Source organism: Epinephelus fuscoguttatus, linkage group LG4 (assembly GCF_011397635.1).
Source record: "Epinephelus fuscoguttatus linkage group LG4, E.fuscoguttatus.final_Chr_v1".
Taxonomy (NCBI): domain Eukaryota; kingdom Metazoa; phylum Chordata; class Actinopteri; order Perciformes; family Serranidae; genus Epinephelus; species Epinephelus fuscoguttatus.
Genome location: NC_064755.1, coordinates 17,019,711 through 17,035,340, shown reverse-complemented (window position 1 = coordinate 17,035,340; position 15,630 = coordinate 17,019,711). Strand labels below are relative to the sequence as shown.

General features: G+C 40.2%; 2 protein-coding genes across 5 annotated transcripts; one reads left to right on the top strand and one right to left on the bottom strand.

Annotated features, from left to right (window-relative positions):
* Positions 1 to 460: 460 nt before the first annotated feature.
* On the top strand, positions 461 to 6,119 carry hdhd5 (haloacid dehalogenase like hydrolase domain containing 5). Its single transcript, XM_049574674.1, has 8 exons — positions 461 to 829; positions 1,282 to 1,497; positions 1,587 to 1,699; positions 2,223 to 2,316; positions 2,402 to 2,435; positions 2,550 to 2,724; positions 2,807 to 2,995; positions 4,512 to 6,119. The coding sequence occupies exons 1-8, from the start codon at positions 719 to 721 to the stop codon at positions 4,930 to 4,932; spliced, it is 1,353 nt and encodes a 450-aa protein (XP_049430631.1). The 5' UTR covers positions 461 to 718; the 3' UTR covers positions 4,933 to 6,119.
* Positions 6,120 to 6,126: 7 nt separating this feature from the next.
* On the bottom strand, positions 6,127 to 15,335 carry LOC125887682 (ras-related protein Rab-19). 4 transcript variants are annotated; one of them, XR_007449193.1, is made up of 8 exons: positions 15,246 to 15,335; positions 14,637 to 14,915; positions 14,369 to 14,513; positions 14,058 to 14,165; positions 13,768 to 13,926; positions 13,523 to 13,652; positions 10,308 to 11,857; positions 9,650 to 9,701 (listed from the first exon to the last, which is right to left on the bottom strand). XR_007449193.1 is itself a non-coding variant. In XM_049574677.1 (5 exons), the coding sequence occupies exons 2-5, from the start codon at positions 10,356 to 10,358 to the stop codon at positions 6,382 to 6,384; spliced, it is 699 nt and encodes a 232-aa protein (XP_049430634.1). In that variant the 5' UTR covers positions 10,359 to 10,402; positions 10,528 to 11,651; the 3' UTR covers positions 6,127 to 6,381. The 4 variants fall into 4 exon arrangements, 3 of the variants coding, with proteins under 3 accessions (XP_049430634.1, XP_049430633.1, XP_049430632.1); XM_049574677.1 differs by lacking the exons at positions 13,523 to 13,652; positions 13,768 to 13,926; positions 14,058 to 14,165; ... (1 more) ...; positions 14,637 to 14,915; positions 15,246 to 15,335 and adding exons at positions 6,127 to 6,656; positions 8,270 to 8,453 and having other exon boundaries at positions 9,513 to 9,701; positions 10,308 to 10,402; positions 10,528 to 11,651; XM_049574676.1 differs by lacking the exons at positions 13,523 to 13,652; positions 13,768 to 13,926; positions 14,058 to 14,165; ... (1 more) ...; positions 14,637 to 14,915; positions 15,246 to 15,335 and adding exons at positions 6,127 to 6,656; positions 8,270 to 8,453 and having other exon boundaries at positions 9,513 to 9,701; positions 10,308 to 10,402; positions 10,924 to 11,651.
* Positions 15,336 to 15,630: the final 295 nt, after the last annotated feature.

The following is a 15,630-nucleotide window of genomic DNA, read 5'->3' as shown; positions in this document are numbered from 1 at the left end:
TTGATTTTATGATTTATACTTTTTATTTTTATTTATGATGTCTATTTTCAAGTGAAGTCTCACTGCTTATAATGCCCTTATTGTAAAGCACTTTGTGCAGCATTTCTTTTATAAGAGGTGCTTTATAAATACTAAAAAATACTAATATATAAACTATGTAGGTTATAAGAGTTAACAGGAAAACCAGCACGTGTGAAATAGCCCCAGTAAACCACAACTACAATCAATTTCACCTGACTTTATTTTCATTTATGAATATTACTACAATACACTCAAACATAATGTATTATGACATCTTACATAAGTTTAAGTTATGTTTATAATATTGAAATCAAAAGCGTTCATGTTTGAAATGTTGCAGTTAAGTTTCAATTAAGAATAATTTAGTAATTGATTCAGTTTCAATTCTACAAAAACTGCAATCATGAACGAGCCCAAGTGTTTCCGGTATGTAAACGGAACTGCGCATGCTCTTACTGTGTACTCAGAGGTTGCTGTTTCTGTGTATTGAATGGAGGCAGCTTCACCAGCAGCATGAGGAGATAGTACAGAGTTAAGTATTGACCGGCTCGTATTGTTTGACATACCATGACCCATTTCTTCAGCCGCCACATTTGCTAAGTAGACAGTTACCGATAGCTTAGCTAAAGCTAAAGCTAGCTCAGCTTTGTGTGTTGTTTACCCGGCTTCTATACGCAAGTGCCTGGACTGTGGAGAAATGCAGAGAGTGAGGTCCTTAAAAACCGGTTGGCAGCTGCTGAAAACAAGCTGCGAAGGAGCTGCAAAACTGGTTGTCACCTCGCCTTCGACCTCACGAAATTATAGCCATGTAAGTGAATGCTTTATTCAAACTATTTCAATGAACACCGATGTGAATGGAGACAGAGTTAAGAAAACGACGTGTACTGTTTGTCTTTATCACAGCTGGCTGTTTCACTTTATGTGTGTCCACTTTGAATGAGAAGAAATGTGACTGCGGGAAAGAAACACGCTGAAGCTAATCACAGCACACACTGTTGATTACCTCACTGTTGTGTTTGGCACACCACACATTTACAACCTCAGTTATTACTATCTTATTCACACTGTTCACTTATCAGTGAGTTATCTGCTCCTATAAAACTGTGGAGTATAATTTATATACTCTGGGAACAAAGTCTCAATTCAGTTCACTGTGTCTGAAGTGAAGAGATTATGACAAGTGCTCTGCCTGTAGTATCACAGCAAGTTAATGAACATCCTATGTTTTTATCTTGCACATGCCACCTCTCTCTGGCCCAGCTCCCTCCTCAGGGCTCCGGCTCCTTCGGGCTCCTCTTTGACATAGATGGGGTGCTGGTGCGGGGCAGGACGCCAATCCCTGGTGCCAAGCAGGTCTTCAGGAACCTGGTGGACCGCAATGGGAAATACAAGGTGCCTGTGGTATTTGTCACCAATGCTGGGAATTGCATGAGGCAGACCAAAGCAGAGCATCTGTCAGAAATGCTTGATGTGGAGGTAAAGTGGACATTTAACATCATTAACTTGCACCTCAGCTTGATTTGTTTTGTGTTTTGATCTCTGATACTGATCTTTTTTCCCCTCAGGTGTCTCCAGACCAGGTGATGCTGTCCCACAGTCCTTTGCGAATGTTTACCCAATTCCACAAAATGCGCGTGCTGGTGTCGGGACAGGGTCCTGTGGAGGAGGTCGCTCACAAGTATCCTGTCTTAAATCAGGGACTCAGCAGGGGTTTCTGGACTCTCTTTGGATGTTGACCTTAGAAGGTTGCATGTTCTGTTGATTCAGTTTATTTTTGTTCACATTCCACTTTGTTATCAGTTTTTAATCTGTGTGCCCTTTGTTCGTTTTGCTGTCTGACTGTCTCAGTGAGGCCCTTTCATAGATTTCTTACGCTGTTTTTATCTGTCATGAGGGATTTTCTGTTTTTCCCGCGTAGGGTTTATCATTCATTTAAGGCCTGTGGATGTTTGAAGCCTTGGATTTCCATTCTTGCTTTCTTTTCTGAACAAATCTCAGAATAACCCACCAATTACTTCCCAATGTATAAAGAAATATATTAGTTTTATACCTCAGGAAACAAATTACAGAATGAAACATTCCCATTGCAAGCAGGTGCTATCTGTGATTCTTTTGTTAGACAGAAGTATTTCCTTCATGTGTGTGTTTTGTGTCTCATCATTTTCATCACCTTTGTTTGACTTAAATCCACCAAACTTCAGCCTGGGTTTTCAGGATGTTATTACCATAGATATGCTCAGGGAGGCATATCCTCTTCTAGATGTCGTCGATCACGACAGAAGGCCCAAAGGCAGTGTAAGTACTATTAATGTTGGAGCCAGTTTATGTTCAGTTACAGATGAGTGAAACATCTTATCAATTCGTGTATGATGTCTTACAGATTCCCCCCACCAAAGGCTTACGGCCAATAGACGGTATGTGTACACACGCATTCATTGTAGCTATAAGTGTAACGCTTCATAATTATGAAATCAGGTACAGTATGGATGGCTTTTTTTATTATTTCCGCCACCTGTTTGTTGCTATAGCTGTCATCTTATTTGGTGAGCCAATCAGATGGGAGACCAACCTCCAGCTTATTGTTGATGTGCTCCTGACAAATGGAAACCCAGAAAATACCTGGAGTTCGCAGCAGTACCCTCACATCCCCGTCCTGGCCTGTAACATGGACCTGCTGTGGATGGCCGAGGCAAAGAATCCAAGGTACAGTATGTGTGGGTGTCAAAAACACACACCCTTAAACATTATTAAAAGTGTTATTATACTGAACGTCCCTGTTTCGCAGGTTTGGTCACGGTATGTTCCTGGTGTGCTTGGAGAGCTTGTATAAGAAGATCACAGGCAATGAGCTGAAGTACGAGGCTCTGATCGGGAAACCCAGCGTGGTGACTTATAACTACGCTGAGCTGCTGATTAGACAGCAAGCTGAGACACTTGGCTGGAACACACCTGTGAAGAGGCTGTATGCTATAGGGTGAGCGACTCAGTCAACTCTGGATTTTTAATCCCACATTTGACACTTAAAGCTGTAGTTGGTCATTTTAAGAAAAATAACTTTTTGTTAGATCTACTGACATGACATTGACACAGCGGTACAAGACAGATAATACGTGAAGAAAATCATGTCCCTCTGTCTATGATTCTTCTGCCTTGTAGTGCTTGTAATGGTATTACCGCACATGAATGAAAACAACCAATCAGAGCTGAGGAGTCTCTAATGCAGCTGTCAGTCATATATCATCATATATCAGTCACAGCTTGTGACCCAGCTGGACACCAGTGTCGTTAGACGTTGATAGCTGGTTGAATTTAAGTTGTGACATCGGATGACCAAAACCTAACGTCAGGACAATGTCTAATGCCGACGTAAATTTGACGTAGAATACTGACCACATACATTAATTTCTTAATTTTCCATTACCACGTATCCTGTTGGGGGTTGTGGAGGGTCTGGAGCCTATCCAGGTACACAGGTTGGCGGACTATCACAGGGCTAACACATAGAGACAGGTATACATTCATGCTCACACACACACTGACTCCTATGGCAAATATAGAATCACCAATTAACCTGACGTGCATGTCTTTGGACTGTGGGAGGAAGCCGGAGTAAACCCACACTGACAAACTCGGGTGACAGTGCTAACCGTTGCACCACCGTGCTGTCCACTGACCACATATGAGGTTGATATTTTGTTAGTTTGTGTGTTCTTAAGGAATCGAAATCCAACATCCATACGTCTTATGCAAACTTCATGATAATGTAGAATAACAACAGTTAGTTGTAAGTTATAGAGAACAAAACCCAACTTCTGCAAAACGTCATAATGTAAACGTCCACACATGAACTTCTGATGTCATTAGACATTTAAAATATTGCCGACCCCATTTTCATTGCAACCAAAATTTAAATTCTGTCTGACATAAGAGACCAGCATCTTTCTGACATCATACTGACGTCCGGTGCCAGCTGGGGAACTGCGGTCAAACTGTGAAACTAGGCAGCGCTGATCAAATATGAATTTTATTACTATATTGCCTATTCGTCGCCTCAGATATATAAACATTTTAGTGTACTGTTTAGCTGTAAAATGAGAAAGCTTTTGACCCAGACACCATTTTGGAAACAGTGCAGCCGAACACACAGCCTGGAGCAAAACCTTCTCATTTTACAGCTTAACAGTACACAAACGTACGTTTCTGAAAACATTTTAGGACAGAAAAAGGCAACGCAGAACAGAATCTGGATTAATATTTGATCAGAGCTGCCTAGTTTGACTGCAGTCCACGAGCTGTGATTGACATGATTGACAGCTGCGTTACAAACTCCCCGACTCTGATTGGTTGTTTTCCATGAGCTGTGAGCTTGCTGCATGTCACTATCTGTCTCTGACACTTGTCTTTAAAAGTTAAAATGACAAAAATATCTAAAAACAACAACTATTTATAAGTAAACTTTTAATGTGTTGTCACTCCATCTCTTTTTATAGTGATAACCCCATGGCTGACATATACGGCGCCAACCTCTACAACCGCTACCTTCAGGCTTCTCGGCGCACCAAGGCCCAAATGCAGGCAACGAGTGGTGGAGGAGGTGTAGATCCCTTGGCAGAAACCGTAGATGCCCAAAAAATGACATCATCAGAACTAGGCGGAGCGTCAAGTGTGTTTGGGGCAGAGGAGGACCTCCCCGAGGGGTGCAGCTCCATGTTGGTGTGCACGGGAGTATACAGCAGAGACCAGCAGGAGCTGCCCTCAGACACAACGCACACTGTTACAGAGCAGCAAATCTTCCACGGTCACAGGGACTTCCGCTTCGACCCCGCCCTCTTGCAGCCGTCCTTTGTGGTGCAGGATGTGAAGGAGGCAGTGGAGCTGGTGTTTCAGCAGGAAGGCTGGCCTCTGGAGTAGGATGAGTGGCTCTCAAACTGTGGCTTCATCTCACAGCCGTCCAGTGAACAGCTCTAACGACCCTTAACTGGTAGTATAAAAAAACTAGAGTGCTTTGTTTGTTTATGCCCCTGATCATCACAGGGGAGGTATGGCTGTTTCAGTGGCTTGTTGTTCTTAGAGATTTTTATAAAGTGCCACAGAATAAGCTACAAAAAGCAATAAAAATGCAGTTTTAACACTAGATGTAGGAAAGTTACATCCATTTTAAATCAGTCATGCACACACACATCATTGTTTCCAACGGCACTATGTACTACCTGTATATGTCAAGTTTATCTACTGCTTCGTGTGTCTTTTCTTGCCTTTGTACGACAGTCCGTATCAGCTTTCTCTTTTTTTAACGCTCATGGATTAAGAAGTGTCTGGGTGTTGAGTTACATGTATTTTTACTACACTCTGACTTTTATGGAGAATCTGTAAGTTCATGGGTGAGAGTTAAAAGAGAGTTACACCTTAAACTGGATAATGTTTAGATAGATTTAGAGAGAGCTCTATAAAAACACATCTGCCGGTTCACCTGTGACATATTGTGACATATTGTGACATATTGTCCAGATAAAGATGGATTTTATTCTTAGCACAACCTTCTACCTAATTGGATCATCTTGCCTTTTTAAAATGCACCCCCACCCCAGCAGGTCTTAACTAATCCAGTCCTGGTGTTTGTTTTTACTGCTATCATATTTCAGCTTGATTTGTTTTTAAGGTAGGATGAATGCGTAACCACTAATGCCAACGAGATTAAGTTGCCAGGTTTAATTTAAGTACCTCATTGGTTTTAATTTTAACCTCAATCAAGAGTAGGGTAATTTTATTTTAGTATTAATTTGTAAAAACTGTTAGAACGATACAGAATGATACCACAGTTTCAACAGGAATGGAAAAAAGGTGCTATTTTTCTGTTAAATGGTTAAATAATGAATGTTTTACTTGTGTCTGTTAAAGAGGACTTTTGTGGGAGGAAAGACTGTATTTGCAGTTGCAGCACCATCGAAAATTACACAAATTGCTGGTTTGTTATATTTGTAACTGACAGGTCTCACTAAGTGTGATTTGCAAATGACTTAAAATGTAAGTTAAAACTGTGGTAATGTACTTGAAAAAGCCATGCTGTGCAAAGGAACGATTAAAAAGGATGAAAAAGACACAGAGTTGCTTGTCCACTGAAAACATTGTGTATACTGTAGTACAGTCTTAGTACAGACTTGCACCAGTCACTGTCACACTCAGCAGCAGTTATCCTCAGGAGAAAATTACAAAATACGCAACTGTGATTTAAACGTTACTGAATCTACTAACTATAAATATTAAAAGTCAATGTGTACAAAACTTTCACACACTCAAACACACAATGCAACATAAGTAGTCTCTCCTAAACTACAACAATACATCCCCGTTTCAGTCTGTTCAGCATCCACACTTTTTATCTGAAGACGCAGCACCGTGAACAGGGTGGGAGCTGTTACTTAACATAAACTGAGACGAGTCTTGGGAAATCTCATCTATCATGGTCATGCCGTTGCGCGCCAGCAATTCCCGGGCCATGAGGATGAAGGCCGCCTCGACGTTCTGAGCCTCCTTGGCTGAGGTTTCCAGAGCAGCCAGCACACTGTTGTTTTCTGCCAGAGTGCACGCGTCCTCGAACAACACCTGCCTCTGAGCCTGAAGGTCTGACTTGTTACCTGTGACGACAAACAGGAAGTGTTGAAAACAAAAGTGGAGCAGGTATCTGTGCAACTATGATGTTATTTAGAGCTGAATGTTCTGACGAGAAAACGCTGAACACTTGGCAGATAACACAGGTCAGTTCTATCAAATGGGCAAAGCGCCAAAAGCACAAAAGGATGTTATTGTTATTATTATCAGTCTCTACCATCGTAATCTGACACTGTTAATCATCTGTAAAATGACTGAAAACTGTGAAAAACAATTCACAAGATGTATTTATATCACTAGTTTTCTCTGACTAACAGTACAATCCCCAAAATATTTAGTTCACATTCAGGTAGATGTGACAAGCAAAAGCATCAAATCCTTACACTTAGGAAGCTGGAACCAGATAATGTTCAGCAGATTTGCTTAAAAAATATCCTAAACATTAAATTGATTATCAAAATAGTTGTGTAATTTCCTGTTAGTTGATGTATTGTTTAATTGACTGATTGTTTCATCTGAACAGACCGACAGTCCAAAACCCAAAGATAAAGATTTTCAGTTTACATTGACTCTTCAACTATCTGAACAATTGAGTCCCTGTCAGAAAATATAAAAATTAAATTATAGAGCTGTTATTATTTTTGTTTTATAAAAAGTGGCTTTCAATGTGTGGTTTTTGCAACATTTTCTTTGTCCCTGAGTCAGATTTTGGACATTCAACCCTGCTTAATTTTGAATTTCATATTGATCTCATATTAACTTCAAATACAAATGACACATAAATATACTCACTTATATGAAAATCATGTTCATATATTAGGTTTATTTTATTTTATTTTTTTGTTCAAAAAAACAAATACCAACCAACATATATTTTATTTTATATTATATTATTTTATTTTATTAAAAAAAAAAAAAAAAAAAAAACACCTGTTCCTCTGGGTCATTTCCACAACACTGTATGAGACGTAAATTTATTTAGCTTTTTTTTAGAGTGTGTATAATTGGTAACCACAGCAATAGCTATGTCACATACATACATATGGCAGAAGGACAGTTAGCTCCACAAAGGGAACTGAAATAAGAGGAAATCAAGGTAATATTTCTGTTACATCAATAATATGTATATTAACTGCCATTTCCAACCAGCTCATATTTCCTTTGAATGTGCAAATATTAAGAAAAACAACACTTTATGTTGTGCATTTTGTGTATATTTAGTGCTAAGGCTAAAACATTAGCAAGCTAACTTGGGATTTTTAAAAAAAAAATGTGACAAAATATTATTTCCAAAACAGTCATTTCCATCACTTTGTTTATTTTTACTTTGATGAAAAAACATATGGCAATTGAAAAGACAATGCCAGTGTTATTTACTGAAAACGCTGCAGCAATACATTTCTCTAAATTTGTGTTAGATTTTCTAAAAGTTTGCAGACCAAAATGGACCATAGCTGACGAATGATCCTGATAATAAAAGCTGAAACCAGAGTATGATTGGAGTTACTGGTTGAGAGACTGATTGTCTGTCAGACAAAAAAGGTTAAGAATCACAGGTGTATTGTGTCCATGAGTCCAGGAATATATATTTAGGGTTTACTGACAGTTATAAAAACCAACTTATTTTCACTCCTCTTACCAATAAGGATCAGCACCACGCTGGCAGCTCCAAACTGCTCCACCTCCCTGATCCAGTGGGGAACAGATTCAAACGTGGCACGGCGTGTGATGTCATAGGCCACCATGGCCCCGTGGGCACTGCGGTAGTAGCTCTGAGTAATGGTGCGGAAACGCTCCTGTCCTGCCGTGTCCCACACCTGCATCTGCATAAACACAAAACACAGAGCAATCCAATGTGACTCAAATCAGGAGTGTCAACTTGATTTCAAGAGAGCCAGACCAGTAAAATCATAACTATAAATGACACCTCCAAATTTTCCACTTTGTTTTAGTGTTGAGAGGTACATTCTGAAAACGTTCATCCATTTACAAAACAGATTATGAACAGCCTGAGATGTCTACTACTCCCTGTCATTACATGTTTTGCCATACATTTCCACTCCTGCTTAATAATGCTGGCATCACCACAACAAACTGAAGTGGAAAACACTGAGGAAGCAGGTATAGTTATCCCCTGCCTTACAAACCATTTACAGATCAAGAGTTTTGGCAGAAGGCAATTTTGTTTTAAGACAGAAGTCTGATACAGATTCTTTTGTACTGAAGCTGCTGACTGACAATATTTTTGCACAATGTTCAGTATCTTTAAATATGACCACAGTAAGTATTCATTGTTTTTTCAGTGTGGAAAAGCCTCGGAGGCAGTGAAGTAGGCTGCTCACTGTTTGACTTACTCCTGAAACCTGGCAGCCCTTAGCCTTTAAAAGTACATTAATATCAGGTGTGTCAAGGTGTGTTTGACATCCCTGACTTACATGGTTGCAAAATGTTACAAAATGTGTGTTAAATATCTCCATAACATACTTCATAAGTCATTCAGACATGCTGTGACTGAGCGTTTTCAGTTCCTTTGAGCAACGCTTGTGTGTACAGAATCTCAAATTAATTAGCATAACAAGACATGCATGCAGTTAACAAATTAACACACCCAGAAAGCTAACACATGGATGATGACATCTGAAGGAAGCAGTTAGCCACTCCTCTTTCTCATCAGGAAAAAAATACTGATCAACTTTAAGAACACAGATCACACATTAATGTTTTTGTTGATATATAAAATATACCAATAATCAAATTAAATGATTCCTAATGTATGTGGAAATGATTATGCATTAACAGGTGTGATTTATATGTATGTCTGATAAAAACTGAACTTTGAAATGAGAGAGAAGAGTAAAAAAAAGCAGGTGCATGTCACCTACCTTCACCCTCTTCCCGTCGATGTCCAGGGTGCGAACAGTAAAGTCCACCCCGATGGTGTTTTGCTGCTTCTCGATGAATATGCCAGACTTGAAGCTCTGCACCACACACGTCTTCCCCACATCTGAGTCCCCAACCAGGATGATTTTAAAAAGAAAGTCGAAAGAGTCCTCAATCTCCGGCCCTGCAGACTGCATGGTGAAGGGAGGAATATATATACACAGAAAACACACACTGAGGCTGAAACACTTGATCCGAGGCCTCTGTGCCTCTATGCAACAGAACTGGTTCTTTCCAAGTTGTGTCAATAAAAACTGAGACTATTTACAGAAACAGCAGTCACATCCTTGTCAGTAAAAAAAAAAGGGTAAAGCAGGTTTATACCAGCTGTAGTGTGACAGTTCATGTGGCTCAAGCTGAATATATGTGATCCACAGGTAAAGCTGGCACAGTAAGATTAAAAAAAAACCACTACAAATTATGAAATACTCTGATATATCCAAGTTATATTCCAACAGCTTGCTTCTTCTGTCATTCAAATACTCAGAAAACAACTCAAAAATCAACTACATGATCCCATAGCAGAGGATTCAAATCCATCTTTCTATCCTGGAAGTAAAAATCAGAATCAGAAAGTTGTGTTTCTTCATCCTGTGCTTGTTTCCTTGTCTACGCTACACTGTCGCACTCATTGTTTAAGTCTTAAACAAGTGTAGTCCACACCGCTGCCCTTTAGACTGTCACTCCTTGTGCCCTCCACACTTTCATTCTCATACAATTACAGACACGCCTCCTACCTGTCCTGGTAGGTGTGATCTCCAACTGCCAGCCCACCTGCACCACTGCATCTTGGGATAGTTTTCTACTCCGGCTCTGTAACAGATCACAATACCTGGGAAAAGCAGAAATAAAACTTGATGACCTGAGACACTCATTGCAAAAAGTACTTACTTGTGCATAAATAGATTTAGACATTTTGAGCTCTAGTTGGTTTTATAACTAACTGGTAAGACTTACCCTTTTACCAAGCGAGAGGTACACAGAGAGCCAAAGTGCCGGAGGCTGACTTTGAACAGAGCTGTTTATCTTTATGAATACAGGTTTTGCTTACAAGACTCAGTGAGCAAATATCCCTGAGCAAACAGCTTAAACCTCCAATTGACAGAATGTAAACACTTGACATTTGTCTTAACAGCTGTCCTTTGGACCCCAGTGTTTTCTGTACACGTAAAAAACGCCTCACACCATTAGCCCCCTCGCTGACTACTGTCAACTAACACATTCCACAGCACTCAACAAAAGAAAGGGGGTGTTAAGCAGAGAGTAAGCATGAACAAAACACCAACACACATTGAAAAGATGTGGTTTAAGACAGGATGCTCTTAACAAAACGTGTAATTGAAATCATTTTACCTCAGGCTGCACACATTGAGATCACAGTGAGATGTTCACACAGAATGAGCATACGGCTCTCAATCTGAATCAGTCTCTCTCGCTGCCTCTCTCCGTCCACCCCCTCACTTGTTCTGTCGTCATCTCAGCCCATAGAAGAACAAGGCACAGCTGGACACAGAACAATGTGTGAGTGTGAGGGGCACTTGACCAAGCCGGGTCTATCTTTGGCTGTGACCACAAGCCGCCTTCTATCTGTTGTGTGGTTGTGTGTGGTTGATGCCTTATTAAATGCAATGAAATGCGGTGTGGTATGACGTGTTGTGATGGCACAAATAAGACAAAAACAACAGGGAAAAAGAACTTAGATAATGCCTGTATTAAAACAAAATAAACTACAGGATTTAAATGTCTAGCAATGACATTATTATGGTGTGAAAGCTGATTTAAGTATCAGAACAAATCATTAACATCTTTATAAAATCATATAAAAATCTTGATCATTCCCAAAAAATCAGACATCCTTATATACAAACTAATTTGAGCTAGTGCAAAATCACAGTGTACAATATGACAAACCAAAATCTTGACATGGTAGCTTAATTACCACATCCACATTGGAGAACAGAAATACTTCTGTGATTCAGCCAAGCCTTGGCTCACAAGCTGTGGTGGAGTGGATGAGCGGTGATGAAATCATATCTGAGCCGTAGCTAAGCTACCGTATCAGTAAAAGACGTTGGTCTGCTGTGTCATCTCCTCTGCAGGAACTGTGCTGCACTGGCAGAGTTTCTCAGTCTAAAAACGGTGCCGGGGCTTTGTTGGCTTTTTCTTTGTTTTTGAGGTTTCTTGACAGATGCCTTGTTCTGTGATGTTTCTGGAGGAGGGACGTGAATCGGTTTCCAGGGGACTGGATTGTAGAAGCTGGGTGATGGGTAGGATTTGTTGTAGGGACCTGGAAGAAATTAAAGCAATACAAAACTGATACATAACAAATATCAGCTAGGAGAATGAAGCAAAAAGATTCAAACACATTTGATGCAGTCTAAAAAACAACATAAAACAATTATCTCCACCAGATGTAAGCCTGGAGGGGATCATGCGTTAGAGCTTGTGTGTGTGTGTGTGTGTGTGTGTGTGTGTGTCTATCGGCAGCTAATCTCACATACTATAGAACCCATCAGCCTAACGTTTTTGTGTACATTTATGACTGTATGTTCATGGATCTCTCATGGTTATGGTGATGAAAAGTCTGTTTTATTGACTGACTCCTCACTCCTCTTACCCAGCTGATATGGGCCGCAGGTGATCAACAAAATAAAAATCCTAAAGCCATTTCCATGAATTGGTGAAGCTAACAAACATTACCAAGAAGTGATGAGCAGTGCAAGGTATTTTAAAACCTGCACCAACCCAGCCCATTCTGAGAGCCAATCTGCTGCGCCCAACCAGCAAACATATGCGTTAAAAAATTACCCAAATCCAACCCGCAAACCAGAGCTGAAAGCTAATTAGCATTGCTTATAACAACCAACCTGCTGTTGACTATATTGTATGTCATTTTCAGTAAATATCACAATATCAAACATGTTTTCTGTTCAAAAAGAACAAACATGGGGCATCAGTAGCGTAGTGGATAGTGCCGGCGCCCCATGTACAGAGGTGCTGCATGTCAATGCCCACTCTCTCTCTCTGTCTCCCCATTTCACTCTCTGTCCTGTCATTAAAAGGCAAAAAAGCCCACCAAAATAATCTTACAAAAAAAAATTACAAACATAATAAGACAGCAAGTACACACCCATCTTTCAAGTGCTTATGTCTTAGAGTATAATCATGCGCACACAGCTGATATCCTATGAGGTTTGTTTATATGATGTTACAGGATTGCATATTTAACAGATTCAGTGTGGAAAGAGACACTCTTGCTTGCTGGTGGAACACAGTTTTTGGCCTACATATTCTCAAAGGGAAATATTTTTAGCAGGAATTCTTAACAGAGAGATTTAAATATGTCAGACTTGAACAAATATTCCTGATCAAAAACTACTGCACAATGTTTCTTTAGGTTATTAATAACCTACTCAGAATGCTGCTTTGTCACTTAATGATACACCCACCTGAAACAGGTGACCCATAGGTCAACCTGAACACCCGTAGTTTGTGGGTCACCCCACACAGCACTTGTATCTGTATTTATGTCTACCACCCTTTGGCCTTTGTCATGGCTCAAAACTGACATCAAAAGCAAAGTTTGGTCTCATTTTGGAACGGGGGAATCTGCACACTTATTACATACCCAATATGTTATGATCCACCAAAGATAGGCAGGGTACGAGATTCATAAATCCCTCCCAACTTGACTGTAAGGGAGCCAGGAGGGACACATCTCTTCTTTGTTCTACTACTGTAACACATGACAAGCTGGACAGACAGCCTGCCCTGCATGGCACTCCCCGATCCCCACCCACATGCACCCAGACACACATGACGGACATTTGTACCCTTTTAGGGGCCCTTCTTAGTGTTACTATTGTTTAAGATTTTTCCACTTATTCAGACACAGTTAGTCCAAAATTGATAAAGCCTAGTCATTATTCCCAGATGTCTGAAATGACCTTACTTTTGGGGTAGGAGGGTGATTTTGGACTTGCTTTGCTTTTTTCATTTGCTTTTGCCACCCACTCCTTAAACTTCTCCTCCGCCATCCTGCGGCGCTCTTTCTCCTGCTCCTCCTTCAGAGTAGCTTCCTCCTGTCAAGACAAAAGTATAACAATCTTGTAATTTCTGCTCATCAATAATCACAAAACATTGAGTTTGAAATATTTTCACTAAAAGCAGGACAACTAATAGAACAATCCACATTACTTTTGCCTTCTTTTCCATTTCTATTTTTTCCTGGTTCTTCTTCTGCAGCCAGTCTTTGTACTTCTGTTGAGCTTTCTGTTCAATCTCTCTTTGTTTCTCCCACTGCCTCTGTGTCTCCTCTTCCTTTTTGCTCAGTTTTAATTGTTGCTCGTGCTTCTCCTGAGATTGCAAGAACAAATACCTCACATGTGAGCACTGGGTAGTGTAGCATTATTGCATGATTAAAATTCTGACAAATGATAGTCAATCTGCTGTGTGTGGTTTTACTGAATTTAAAGTAACAGTTGTACCTGTTGTCTTTTCATCTTTAGCCATTCTTGGATTTTCTCTTCCATGACAATCTTTTTCTGTTCCCGCTCCTTTTCTTCTTGTTCTTGTTTTTCCTTCCGTAACCGCTCCTAATACAAGGGATATAAAATGTTCTACTATAAGATTCAGACTTGATGCAATAATAAACTGTGTTTGGGGGTAAGAACATTTTTAAAGTAAGGGTGAAAACTATGACTAGCCTTATAGTTAACACAAAAAGCAAAGGAACATAAGGAAAGTGACCAGTGCCATAGTTATACATTGACATACATTATAATTAACTGTGACTTGCCTCCTCTGCTTGTTTTTCCAATTTGAAACGGTCTTCTTTAGCTTTGTTCACCAGCCACATTTCCCATGCACCAAGAGTCGGTGAGCCTGCAGGCTCCACAACTGCATTCATCATCTGCATTGAAGGTGTTCTTGGTAGCTCACATCTGAAACAAAAACAGATGTACATCATAAATACTGTACTACATACTAACATCTTGCCCGTCTGAATTATGCAGTCTATGACTCAGTTCATAATGTATCTCAAAGCTTGAGAAATGCAGCAGTACCTGACTGGTGAAACGCTGAGTCTGGAGCTGTCGCTGTGCCTGGGTGAAGTCTGCTGAGCTGGGCTGTGCTCCAGCTCCTCCTCACTATCATAACTGTCATGATAGATGGGAGACAGCAGAGAGAATGTGTCTTCGTCGTCGGACAGGACGTCGTCGTCCAACCCCTTTGATGTGTGGGTGTCTTTCCCCTGAGTACTTTTGACAGGGGTCGAGCTAAAGCCCTTGGACGCAGAGGCAGGACAGTTGGGCATCCTCCCTGCAGACATAGCTAGCCGATATCTGCTTCGAAAACAAAAGGTCGACACATGAGTATGTTTTCCTTAAGTTTGGTTTGAAATCTGCTTGTTGACTAATCTACAGACCTCTGATGTATAATACACAGACATATCTAACTAGCCGGTGCTGGTGTCAACAGCTCGTTAAAACTGTTGGTAAAGTGAGGCTAACGTTAGCACTCAAAACTAACAGCTAGCGTTAGTTAGCTAGCTAACTTAGCTTATCGTGCTACGAACGTTTAACGCCAAGTACACCAGCTAACTCCACAGTGTATAACTTATATTCGGTGTCTCTTGCTAATTCTGAAAGAACTGCAAACGTTTCGTTACCCACCTTTATGCGTTTATTTGAAAGAAAGTCTGTTGTCTTTTTCACCGACGCTGGAACTGCTTTACAACCAACTTTTTTCCCATGATACACCACGCCCCCCACGCGCAACTTGAGGCTGTTTCCGTAACCATGGTGAAGCTTGACGCCACACGTTTGTCTCTTCAACAGTCAGTTTTTCTTTTTTTTCTGTTATAAAGTGAAAGCTTTAACACATTACAAGAGTTTTACTGTCTGTTTTATCGACTAGTTTTTAATTATTTTTTCAAGGCAGTCTGGGTTGTCAGAAAATAACATTTTTTTGTAAATGAGATTAGTTACGTAAAACAAACCAAGTTGGCATATGCAATTTTATATTATATTATCCCACATTATCCCATCTATTATACTG